At 38.7% G+C, this 13475-nt stretch overlaps 1 protein-coding gene across 2 annotated transcripts; it reads left to right on the top strand.

Annotated features, from left to right (window-relative positions):
* Window positions 1-462: 462 nt before the first annotated feature.
* LOC148960066 (uncharacterized) lies at window positions 463-3848 on the top strand. Of its 2 annotated transcripts, none has more exons than XM_089109118.1 (2): window positions 463-2707; window positions 3210-3848. In XM_089109118.1, exon 1 carries the CDS (start codon window positions 463-465, stop codon window positions 1546-1548), a length of 1086 nt encoding a protein of 361 aa, XP_088965244.1. In that variant the 3' UTR covers window positions 1549-2707; window positions 3210-3848. The 2 variants fall into 2 exon arrangements, with proteins under 2 accessions (XP_088965244.1, XP_088965243.1); XM_089109117.1 differs by having other exon boundaries at window positions 3120-3848.
* Window positions 3849-13475: the final 9627 nt, after the last annotated feature.

Below are 13475 nucleotides of genomic sequence, written 5' to 3'. Positions count from 1 at the left end.
GATGGTGCTGATTTCAAATCTGTTAAAAAAATCGCGATTTTTTAATTTCTTTCTTCAGTTTGGGGGTAGGGGGGGCTTTAGCCGTTGTTTTTAACAGTAGTAGATGTTGTCAATAGTTTCATTCCGTTATTTTTCATTACTTAGTTACAAAATTTAGTGTTATTGCAGTAGTTGTGTAGAGGAATTTGGTAGATATGAATGCGTTGAAAGCGTGAATTGTTTTCATGGCACCTTTCCTTTGTGATGATCGATTTCCCTTAACACAACAGATTACAGCATTTTTATGACGCAAATCGGCGCCATTTGTATCTTGAGAAAGATGTTTCTTTTGATATTTCTAAATAAGGAAACACCAATAAGAGATAAAAATAGAACCATAACTGTAATTGCAAGTATATAAAAGAGAGAAAGAGCCGATAGGCAGTTTAGAGTCTACAAGAAATCATAGCGATATTAGGAACAATGGTCTTCCATACGATGATTAACCAAAGGAAAAGAGCCTATGCATACTATCTGCGAAAAGACAAGGGGCTGTCTTATCGCAAAATTGCTGATGTTTGTAAAATTTCTCCATCAAGTGTTGTTCGCATTTGTCAGGAGGGCTTGAACGGGAAGAGGAAGACAAAGAATAAAGGTACAGGCCGACCTCCAGTTTTGAAAGAGAGGGAAAAAGCAAAGTTTTTAAGAACTTTCAAAAAGATGAGAGATGAAAATGCAAATATTAGAGTGGTGGATATAGCAAGAGAAAGCCAAATAACGGACGTTAGCTACAGAAGTTTGGTCAGAATATTGAATAAAGCTGGGTACAGATGCTTACGACCCAGACGTAAAGGAGTTCTTTCAAATGCAGATAGAAGACACAGAGTTCGTTATGCAAGGGAGGCATTTAAAAAGTACGACGAGAATTTTTGGACAGACGACGTCCTGATTTACTTAGATGCTGTTTCATTTATACATAAACAGAACCCTTACAGGGATGCATTAACGCCGAGTGGAAGAGTTTGGAGAAAAACAAATGAGGGTCTGAAGTACACCACGAAAGGAAGTAAAAGCCTACCAGAGGGTCGAAGATGTCATGTTATGGTGGGCATTGCATTCTCATCAGGCGTCATAATTGCTGAAGAATATGACAAGATGAATGGACCTTGGTTTGCAAAATTTGCTGAAACAACATTACAACAGGCACTGTTAGAGTGTGCTTTTTTAAAAAATAAAGAGAAACTGCTTTTTGTAATGGATAATGACCCTAGCCAGAACAGTAGAGTAGCCAAAGATGCCCTACAAGAAATTGGAGCTGAACTTGTCAAGATACCACCAAGATCACCAGATCTGAACCCAATAGAAAATGTTTTCCACAACGTTAAAAGGAAAATGTTGAAAGAAGCATTGCAGGAAAGGATAGAGAAGGAGGATTTCACAACTTTTAAGGAGAGGGTGTTACGGACACTAGCCAATTGCAGTGGTTCACTCATTGACGGAACTATCAAAACTATGCATAAACGTCTAAAAACGTTAACTACAAATGGAGGATACAGAACAAAATACTGAAATAATGTAAATTTGTATATAGTTGTAAACATATATTTTTATAAACAGCTGAGTAAAAAATGACATAGCTAAAAATGCATACGTAAATCACAAACAAGTAGAATTTTTTTCAGCGTGTTGCTCCTTCGCACCTACAGACATCAGCAAGGTAGAGAAAGTGTTTTGTGATTCCTTAAGATTTCATGCTTATCTCTGCTTTTGTGTGGAATCTTCAACTTAATCATAGTAGAAGATTGGCATCTCAATATATTTCAATACTTAAAATCATTAGACCTTACACGAAATTGAATTGAAAACTATTGGTATTCAATTGTCGTAGGGCCATCTCGTAGTCCGAAAATGTCTTCCCCACGGTTAACAGTCACGGTTAACGATTTTTAAAATGCCTGCAAAAGTTGTGTTGACGAGAAAAAACAATCCAGATTTTGCCAAGAGGTGTGCAATGTATGTTTCAAATGCTCTATAAACTTTGACTTGGATTTCGTACATGCGAAAGGAGAAAATTGAGAAACAGTCCACGGTCTACACTTTTCTTGAAAATTGAATTTGATATGATCTAAGACTATTCCATTTTCAAGTGTTAACCGTGAGTTTTTGCAAATCTTTTCATTTTCAGGCATTAAATTCAGGCCAAACGTAGATTTTTGGGTAGATTAAATTAGAAGACACCTTGTTGAGGAGCTTTGGGGCGAAAAAGTATCTTAAATAACGAATGAGATGAAAAAAACAGCCACGGTTAACACTACGGTTAACAGTCGTGCCACGTTTCGCATCAACAGGGAAGCCTTGCGAGGCCTTGCCCCTGCCAAGGATGCCTTTTGTATCAAATAATGCCTATTGTGATTAACAATTGCTGATGATGCCTAATGTCACAGGATCATTTTGGCAAAACAATGACCACAGGCAGGAACACATTTCTGCACCCGTTCATCAAACTGATGTTTGAATTTGAATATTCGCCAACGAACGTTCATCATCTCTGTCTCTCTCTCATCTAACATGGAGCCTGCGATGAAGGAAATTGGAGCCTTTGATGTGGCAAAGACAGGAGTGTTCTGGGTGAGCTCTATATCCTTGCTATACACAGTTTTTGGAGCAGCGAAGTGTACAACGGCCCCCTCCAACAACTGCAGCATATCACTCCATGGCAAAATGACAGGTGACCACCTAAAATCATTGAGAAATATTACTTCCTTCTCCTCAACACCAAGCCACGCATAAGAACAAGTGGCAGGAGACAGGAAAGCATTGTACACAATTCTTAGTGGGTCTAAAATGAACGTTTTGCCACAGTTCGCTGGACCTGCAATAAAAATGTTACGGCCCTTGCCTCTACCCTTGTCAAGCAACGTCAAAATGGCCTCAGCAAAATCAGCTCTTGAGATGGAGTTGTTTTCAAGAATCTCCAAGGCACATTTGAGCCACTCGCCCTTGCAAATGCAAACAACAGATAACTGCTGCTGTAAAATCTCAAGCCTCGTCATTTTAGCCCGTTGAAGCTTTTCTGTTGCCGTCTCCATTTCCCACACAGTGTCAACCAATTCCTGTAATTTTTTTTCGTTTTTATTCAGAACGAATGCATACAGACGCTCATCACCGTTTCCAGCAGAGGTCTTGGCTAGCGCAAGAAGATCTAAACGAGATTTTACTGCATTTTTTAGGATCATTTTGGCCACATCGGAATTGCATAGACGCTTGAGCTGTTTCGATGGTTTACGACCCTTCTTTGCAGATCTACAATCTCTGCCAAAACTCCTTGGAACACCTACGTATTTTGCTAATTTTTTGCTTTTTTCGTATATTTCCCGTGTTTCTAATAGACAAACCCCCCTCCCCCCCTAAAACAATGTTGTTTACAATGCAGTTTATCAGGGCGACCGGTAGAAAAAGGTTTGCCACAAAAGTATTTCTTAACTTAGCTGTGAGACAACATTGTTTGAAGGGGGGGAGGGGAACGGATGCATGAAAACGTTGAAAATATTACAAGTGTTCCAAGAGTTTTGGCAGTGATTGTCTGAAACCTATCTGGAATATCAAAAGGTACAGTAAAATAAACATGGGGTAACATAGGGTTTTCGATGGTGCTGATTTCAAATCTGTTAAAAAAATCGCGATTTTTTAATTTCTTTCTTCAGTTTGGGGGTAGGGGGGGCTTTAGCCGTTGTTTTTAACAGTAGTAGATGTTGTCAATAGTTTCATTCCGTTATTTTTCATTACTTAGTTACAAAATTTAGTGTTATTGCAGTAGTTGTGTAGAGGAATTTGGTAGATATGAATGCGTTGAAAGCGTGAATTGTTTTCATGGCACCTTTCCTTTGTGATGATCGATTTCCCTTAACACAACAGATTACAGCATTTTTATGACGCAAATCGGCGCCATTTGTATCTTGAGAAAGATGTTTCTTTTGATATTTCTAAATAAGGAAACACCAATAAGAGATAAAAATAGAACCATAACTGTAATTGCAAGTATATAAAAGAGAGAAAGAGCCGATAGGCAGTTTAGAGTCTACAAGAAATCATAGCGATATTAGGAACAATGGTCTTCCATACGATGATTAACCAAAGGAAAAGAGCCTATGCATACTATCTGCGAAAAGACAAGGGGCTGTCTTATCGCAAAATTGCTGATGTTTGTAAAATTTCTCCATCAAGTGTTGTTCGCATTTGTCAGGAGGGCTTGAACGGGAAGAGGAAGACAAAGAATAAAGGTACAGGCCGACCTCCAGTTTTGAAAGAGAGGGAAAAAGCAAAGTTTTTAAGAACTTTCAAAAAGATGAGAGATGAAAATGCAAATATTAGAGTGGTGGATATAGCAAGAGAAAGCCAAATAACGGACGTTAGCTACAGAAGTTTGGTCAGAATATTGAATAAAGCTGGGTACAGATGCTTACGACCCAGACGTAAAGGAGTTCTTTCAAATGCAGATAGAAGACACAGAGTTCGTTATGCAAGGGAGGCATTTAAAAAGTACGACGAGAATTTTTGGACAGACGACGTCCTGATTTACTTAGATGCTGTTTCATTTATACATAAACAGAACCCTTACAGGGATGCATTAACGCCGAGTGGAAGAGTTTGGAGAAAAACAAATGAGGGTCTGAAGTACACCACGAAAGGAAGTAAAAGCCTACCAGAGGGTCGAAGATGTCATGTTATGGTGGGCATTGCATTCTCATCAGGCGTCATAATTGCTGAAGAATATGACAAGATGAATGGACCTTGGTTTGCAAAATTTGCTGAAACAACATTACAACAGGCACTGTTAGAGTGTGCTTTTTTAAAAAATAAAGAGAAACTGCTTTTTGTAATGGATAATGACCCTAGCCAGAACAGTAGAGTAGCCAAAGATGCCCTACAAGAAATTGGAGCTGAACTTGTCAAGATACCACCAAGATCACCAGATCTGAACCCAATAGAAAATGTTTTCCACAACGTTAAAAGGAAAATGTTGAAAGAAGCATTGCAGGAAAGGATAGAGAAGGAGGATTTCACAACTTTTAAGGAGAGGGTGTTACGGACACTAGCCAATTGCAGTGGTTCACTCATTGACGGAACTATCAAAACTATGCATAAACGTCTAAAAACGTTAACTACAAATGGAGGATACAGAACAAAATACTGAAATAATGTAAATTTGTATATAGTTGTAAACATATATTTTTATAAACAGCTGAGTAAAAAATGACATAGCTAAAAATGCATACGTAAATCACAAACAAGTAGAATTTTTTTCAGCGTGTTGCTCCTTCGCACCTACAGACATCAGCAAGGTAGAGAAAGTGTTTTGTGATTCCTTAAGATTTCATGCTTATCTCTGCTTTTGTGTGGAATCTTCAACTTAATCATAGTAGAAGATTGGCATCTCAATATATTTCAATACTTAAAATCATTAGACCTTACACGAAATTGAATTGAAAACTATTGGTATTCAATTGTCGTAGGGCCATCTCGTAGTCCGAAAATGTCTTCCCCACGGTTAACAGTCACGGTTAACGATTTTTAAAATGCCTGCAAAAGTTGTGTTGACGAGAAAAAACAATCCAGATTTTGCCAAGAGGTGTGCAATGTATGTTTCAAATGCTCTATAAACTTTGACTTGGATTTCGTACATGCGAAAGGAGAAAATTGAGAAACAGTCCACGGTCTACACTTTTCTTGAAAATTGAATTTGATATGATCTAAGACTATTCCATTTTCAAGTGTTAACCGTGAGTTTTTGCAAATCTTTTCATTTTCAGGCATTAAATTCAGGCCAAACGTAGATTTTTGGGTAGATTAAATTAGAAGACACCTTGTTGAGGAGCTTTGGGGCGAAAAAGTATCTTAAATAACGAATGAGATGAAAAAAACAGCCACGGTTAACACTACGGTTAACAGTCGTGCCACGTTTCGCATCAACAGGGAAGCCTTGCGAGGCCTTGCCCCTGCCAAGGATGCCTTTTGTATCAAATAATGCCTATTGTGATTAACAATTGCTGATGATGCCTAATGTCACAGGATCATTTTGGCAAAACAATGACCACAGGCAGGAACACATTTCTGCACCCGTTCATCAAACTGATGTTTGAATTTGAATATTCGCCAACGAACGTTCATCATCTCTGTCTCTCTCTCATCTAACATGGAGCCTGCGATGAAGGAAATTGGAGCCTTTGATGTGGCAAAGACAGGAGTGTTCTGGGTGAGCTCTATATCCTTGCTATACACAGTTTTTGGAGCAGCGAAGTGTACAACGGCCCCCTCCAACAACTGCAGCATATCACTCCATGGCAAAATGACAGGTGACCACCTAAAATCATTGAGAAATATTACTTCCTTCTCCTCAACACCAAGCCACGCATAAGAACAAGTGGCAGGAGACAGGAAAGCATTGTACACAATTCTTAGTGGGTCTAAAATGAACGTTTTGCCACAGTTCGCTGGACCTGCAATAAAAATGTTACGGCCCTTGCCTCTACCCTTGTCAAGCAACGTCAAAATGGCCTCAGCAAAATCAGCTCTTGAGATGGAGTTGTTTTCAAGAATCTCCAAGGCACATTTGAGCCACTCGCCCTTGCAAATGCAAACAACAGATAACTGCTGCTGTAAAATCTCAAGCCTCGTCATTTTAGCCCGTTGAAGCTTTTCTGTTGCCGTCTCCATTTCCCACACAGTGTCAACCAATTCCTGTAATTTTTTTTCGTTTTTATTCAGAACGAATGCATACAGACGCTCATCACCGTTTCCAGCAGAGGTCTTGGCTAGCGCAAGAAGATCTAAACGAGATTTTACTGCATTTTTTAGGATCATTTTGGCCACATCGGAATTGCATAGACGCTTGAGCTGTTTCGATGGTTTACGACCCTTCTTTGCAGATCTACAATCTCTGCCAAAACTCCTTGGAACACCTACGTATTTTGCTAATTTTTTGCTTTTTTCGTATATTTCCCGTGTTTCTAATAGACAAACCCCCCTCCCCCCCTAAAACAATGTTGTTTACAATGCAGTTTATCAGGGCGACCGGTAGAAAAAGGTTTGCCACAAAAGTATTTCTTAACTTAGCTGTGAGACAACATTGTTTGAAGGGGGGGAGGGGAACGGATGCATGAAAACGTTGAAAATATTACAAGTGTTCCAAGAGTTTTGGCAGTGATTGTCTGAAACCTATCTGGAATATCAAAAGGTACAGTAAAATAAACATGGGGTAACATAGGGTTTTCGATGGTGCTGATTTCAAATCTGTTAAAAAAATCGCGATTTTTTAATTTCTTTCTTCAGTTTGGGGGTAGGGGGGGCTTTAGCCGTTGTTTTTAACAGTAGTAGATGTTGTCAATAGTTTCATTCCGTTATTTTTCATTACTTAGTTACAAAATTTAGTGTTATTGCAGTAGTTGTGTAGAGGAATTTGGTAGATATGAATGCGTTGAAAGCGTGAATTGTTTTCATGGCACCTTTCCTTTGTGATGATCGATTTCCCTTAACACAACAGATTACAGCATTTTTATGACGCAAATCGGCGCCATTTGTATCTTGAGAAAGATGTTTCTTTTGATATTTCTAAATAAGGAAACACCAATAAGAGATAAAAATAGAACCATAACTGTAATTGCAAGTATATAAAAGAGAGAAAGAGCCGATAGGCAGTTTAGAGTCTACAAGAAATCATAGCGATATTAGGAACAATGGTCTTCCATACGATGATTAACCAAAGGAAAAGAGCCTATGCATACTATCTGCGAAAAGACAAGGGGCTGTCTTATCGCAAAATTGCTGATGTTTGTAAAATTTCTCCATCAAGTGTTGTTCGCATTTGTCAGGAGGGCTTGAACGGGAAGAGGAAGACAAAGAATAAAGGTACAGGCCGACCTCCAGTTTTGAAAGAGAGGGAAAAAGCAAAGTTTTTAAGAACTTTCAAAAAGATGAGAGATGAAAATGCAAATATTAGAGTGGTGGATATAGCAAGAGAAAGCCAAATAACGGACGTTAGCTACAGAAGTTTGGTCAGAATATTGAATAAAGCTGGGTACAGATGCTTACGACCCAGACGTAAAGGAGTTCTTTCAAATGCAGATAGAAGACACAGAGTTCGTTATGCAAGGGAGGCATTTAAAAAGTACGACGAGAATTTTTGGACAGACGACGTCCTGATTTACTTAGATGCTGTTTCATTTATACATAAACAGAACCCTTACAGGGATGCATTAACGCCGAGTGGAAGAGTTTGGAGAAAAACAAATGAGGGTCTGAAGTACACCACGAAAGGAAGTAAAAGCCTACCAGAGGGTCGAAGATGTCATGTTATGGTGGGCATTGCATTCTCATCAGGCGTCATAATTGCTGAAGAATATGACAAGATGAATGGACCTTGGTTTGCAAAATTTGCTGAAACAACATTACAACAGGCACTGTTAGAGTGTGCTTTTTTAAAAAATAAAGAGAAACTGCTTTTTGTAATGGATAATGACCCTAGCCAGAACAGTAGAGTAGCCAAAGATGCCCTACAAGAAATTGGAGCTGAACTTGTCAAGATACCACCAAGATCACCAGATCTGAACCCAATAGAAAATGTTTTCCACAACGTTAAAAGGAAAATGTTGAAAGAAGCATTGCAGGAAAGGATAGAGAAGGAGGATTTCACAACTTTTAAGGAGAGGGTGTTACGGACACTAGCCAATTGCAGTGGTTCACTCATTGACGGAACTATCAAAACTATGCATAAACGTCTAAAAACGTTAACTACAAATGGAGGATACAGAACAAAATACTGAAATAATGTAAATTTGTATATAGTTGTAAACATATATTTTTATAAACAGCTGAGTAAAAAATGACATAGCTAAAAATGCATACGTAAATCACAAACAAGTAGAATTTTTTTCAGCGTGTTGCTCCTTCGCACCTACAGACATCAGCAAGGTAGAGAAAGTGTTTTGTGATTCCTTAAGATTTCATGCTTATCTCTGCTTTTGTGTGGAATCTTCAACTTAATCATAGTAGAAGATTGGCATCTCAATATATTTCAATACTTAAAATCATTAGACCTTACACGAAATTGAATTGAAAACTATTGGTATTCAATTGTCGTAGGGCCATCTCGTAGTCCGAAAATGTCTTCCCCACGGTTAACAGTCACGGTTAACGATTTTTAAAATGCCTGCAAAAGTTGTGTTGACGAGAAAAAACAATCCAGATTTTGCCAAGAGGTGTGCAATGTATGTTTCAAATGCTCTATAAACTTTGACTTGGATTTCGTACATGCGAAAGGAGAAAATTGAGAAACAGTCCACGGTCTACACTTTTCTTGAAAATTGAATTTGATATGATCTAAGACTATTCCATTTTCAAGTGTTAACCGTGAGTTTTTGCAAATCTTTTCATTTTCAGGCATTAAATTCAGGCCAAACGTAGATTTTTGGGTAGATTAAATTAGAAGACACCTTGTTGAGGAGCTTTGGGGCGAAAAAGTATCTTAAATAACGAATGAGATGAAAAAAACAGCCACGGTTAACACTACGGTTAACAGTCGTGCCACGTTTCGCATCAACAGGGAAGCCTTGCGAGGCCTTGCCCCTGCCAAGGATGCCTTTTGTATCAAATAATGCCTATTGTGATTAACAATTGCTGATGATGCCTAATGTCACAGGATCATTTTGGCAAAACAATGACCACAGGCAGGAACACATTTCTGCACCCGTTCATCAAACTGATGTTTGAATTTGAATATTCGCCAACGAACGTTCATCATCTCTGTCTCTCTCTCATCTAACATGGAGCCTGCGATGAAGGAAATTGGAGCCTTTGATGTGGCAAAGACAGGAGTGTTCTGGGTGAGCTCTATATCCTTGCTATACACAGTTTTTGGAGCAGCGAAGTGTACAACGGCCCCCTCCAACAACTGCAGCATATCACTCCATGGCAAAATGACAGGTGACCACCTAAAATCATTGAGAAATATTACTTCCTTCTCCTCAACACCAAGCCACGCATAAGAACAAGTGGCAGGAGACAGGAAAGCATTGTACACAATTCTTAGTGGGTCTAAAATGAACGTTTTGCCACAGTTCGCTGGACCTGCAATAAAAATGTTACGGCCCTTGCCTCTACCCTTGTCAAGCAACGTCAAAATGGCCTCAGCAAAATCAGCTCTTGAGATGGAGTTGTTTTCAAGAATCTCCAAGGCACATTTGAGCCACTCGCCCTTGCAAATGCAAACAACAGATAACTGCTGCTGTAAAATCTCAAGCCTCGTCATTTTAGCCCGTTGAAGCTTTTCTGTTGCCGTCTCCATTTCCCACACAGTGTCAACCAATTCCTGTAATTTTTTTTCGTTTTTATTCAGAACGAATGCATACAGACGCTCATCACCGTTTCCAGCAGAGGTCTTGGCTAGCGCAAGAAGATCTAAACGAGATTTTACTGCATTTTTTAGGATCATTTTGGCCACATCGGAATTGCATAGACGCTTGAGCTGTTTCGATGGTTTACGACCCTTCTTTGCAGATCTACAATCTCTGCCAAAACTCCTTGGAACACCTACGTATTTTGCTAATTTTTTGCTTTTTTCGTATATTTCCCGTGTTTCTAATAGACAAACCCCCCTCCCCCCCTAAAACAATGTTGTTTACAATGCAGTTTATCAGGGCGACCGGTAGAAAAAGGTTTGCCACAAAAGTATTTCTTAACTTAGCTGTGAGACAACATTGTTTGAAGGGGGGGAGGGGAACGGATGCATGAAAACGTTGAAAATATTACAAGTGTTCCAAGAGTTTTGGCAGTGATTGTCTGAAACCTATCTGGAATATCAAAAGGTACAGTAAAATAAACATGGGGTAACATAGGGTTTTCGATGGTGCTGATTTCAAATCTGTTAAAAAAATCGCGATTTTTTAATTTCTTTCTTCAGTTTGGGGGTAGGGGGGGCTTTAGCCGTTGTTTTTAACAGTAGTAGATGTTGTCAATAGTTTCATTCCGTTATTTTTCATTACTTAGTTACAAAATTTAGTGTTATTGCAGTAGTTGTGTAGAGGAATTTGGTAGATATGAATGCGTTGAAAGCGTGAATTGTTTTCATGGCACCTTTCCTTTGTGATGATCGATTTCCCTTAACACAACAGATTACAGCATTTTTATGACGCAAATCGGCGCCATTTGTATCTTGAGAAAGATGTTTCTTTTGATATTTCTAAATAAGGAAACACCAATAAGAGATAAAAATAGAACCATAACTGTAATTGCAAGTATATAAAAGAGAGAAAGAGCCGATAGGCAGTTTAGAGTCTACAAGAAATCATAGCGATATTAGGAACAATGGTCTTCCATACGATGATTAACCAAAGGAAAAGAGCCTATGCATACTATCTGCGAAAAGACAAGGGGCTGTCTTATCGCAAAATTGCTGATGTTTGTAAAATTTCTCCATCAAGTGTTGTTCGCATTTGTCAGGAGGGCTTGAACGGGAAGAGGAAGACAAAGAATAAAGGTACAGGCCGACCTCCAGTTTTGAAAGAGAGGGAAAAAGCAAAGTTTTTAAGAACTTTCAAAAAGATGAGAGATGAAAATGCAAATATTAGAGTGGTGGATATAGCAAGAGAAAGCCAAATAACGGACGTTAGCTACAGAAGTTTGGTCAGAATATTGAATAAAGCTGGGTACAGATGCTTACGACCCAGACGTAAAGGAGTTCTTTCAAATGCAGATAGAAGACACAGAGTTCGTTATGCAAGGGAGGCATTTAAAAAGTACGACGAGAATTTTTGGACAGACGACGTCCTGATTTACTTAGATGCTGTTTCATTTATACATAAACAGAACCCTTACAGGGATGCATTAACGCCGAGTGGAAGAGTTTGGAGAAAAACAAATGAGGGTCTGAAGTACACCACGAAAGGAAGTAAAAGCCTACCAGAGGGTCGAAGATGTCATGTTATGGTGGGCATTGCATTCTCATCAGGCGTCATAATTGCTGAAGAATATGACAAGATGAATGGACCTTGGTTTGCAAAATTTGCTGAAACAACATTACAACAGGCACTGTTAGAGTGTGCTTTTTTAAAAAATAAAGAGAAACTGCTTTTTGTAATGGATAATGACCCTAGCCAGAACAGTAGAGTAGCCAAAGATGCCCTACAAGAAATTGGAGCTGAACTTGTCAAGATACCACCAAGATCACCAGATCTGAACCCAATAGAAAATGTTTTCCACAACGTTAAAAGGAAAATGTTGAAAGAAGCATTGCAGGAAAGGATAGAGAAGGAGGATTTCACAACTTTTAAGGAGAGGGTGTTACGGACACTAGCCAATTGCAGTGGTTCACTCATTGACGGAACTATCAAAACTATGCATAAACGTCTAAAAACGTTAACTACAAATGGAGGATACAGAACAAAATACTGAAATAATGTAAATTTGTATATAGTTGTAAACATATATTTTTATAAACAGCTGAGTAAAAAATGACATAGCTAAAAATGCATACGTAAATCACAAACAAGTAGAATTTTTTTCAGCGTGTTGCTCCTTCGCACCTACAGACATCAGCAAGGTAGAGAAAGTGTTTTGTGATTCCTTAAGATTTCATGCTTATCTCTGCTTTTGTGTGGAATCTTCAACTTAATCATAGTAGAAGATTGGCATCTCAATATATTTCAATACTTAAAATCATTAGACCTTACACGAAATTGAATTGAAAACTATTGGTATTCAATTGTCGTAGGGCCATCTCGTAGTCCGAAAATGTCTTCCCCACGGTTAACAGTCACGGTTAACGATTTTTAAAATGCCTGCAAAAGTTGTGTTGACGAGAAAAAACAATCCAGATTTTGCCAAGAGGTGTGCAATGTATGTTTCAAATGCTCTATAAACTTTGACTTGGATTTCGTACATGCGAAAGGAGAAAATTGAGAAACAGTCCACGGTCTACACTTTTCTTGAAAATTGAATTTGATATGATCTAAGACTATTCCATTTTCAAGTGTTAACCGTGAGTTTTTGCAAATCTTTTCATTTTCAGGCATTAAATTCAGGCCAAACGTAGATTTTTGGGTAGATTAAATTAGAAGACACCTTGTTGAGGAGCTTTGGGGCGAAAAAGTATCTTAAATAACGAATGAGATGAAAAAAACAGCCACGGTTAACACTACGGTTAACAGTCGTGCCACGTTTCGCATCAACAGGGAAGCCTTGCGAGGCCTTGCCCCTGCCAAGGATGCCTTTTGTATCAAATAATGCCTATTGTGATTAACAATTGCTGATGATGCCTAATGTCACAGGATCATTTTGGCAAAACAATGACCACAGGCAGGAACACATTTCTGCACCCGTTCATCAAACTGATGTTTGAATTTGAATATTCGCCAACGAACGTTCATCATCTCTGTCTCTCTCTCATCTAACATGGAGCCTGCGATGAAGGAAATTGGAGCCTTTGATGTGGCAAAGACAGGAGT

This window comes from Rhopilema esculentum, chromosome 7, assembly GCF_057945365.1.
Source record: "Rhopilema esculentum isolate cy_ngs chromosome 7, ASM5794536v1, whole genome shotgun sequence".
Taxonomy (NCBI): domain Eukaryota; kingdom Metazoa; phylum Cnidaria; class Scyphozoa; order Rhizostomeae; family Rhizostomatidae; genus Rhopilema; species Rhopilema esculentum.
This window is presented reverse-complemented; position numbering and strand designations above follow the sequence as displayed.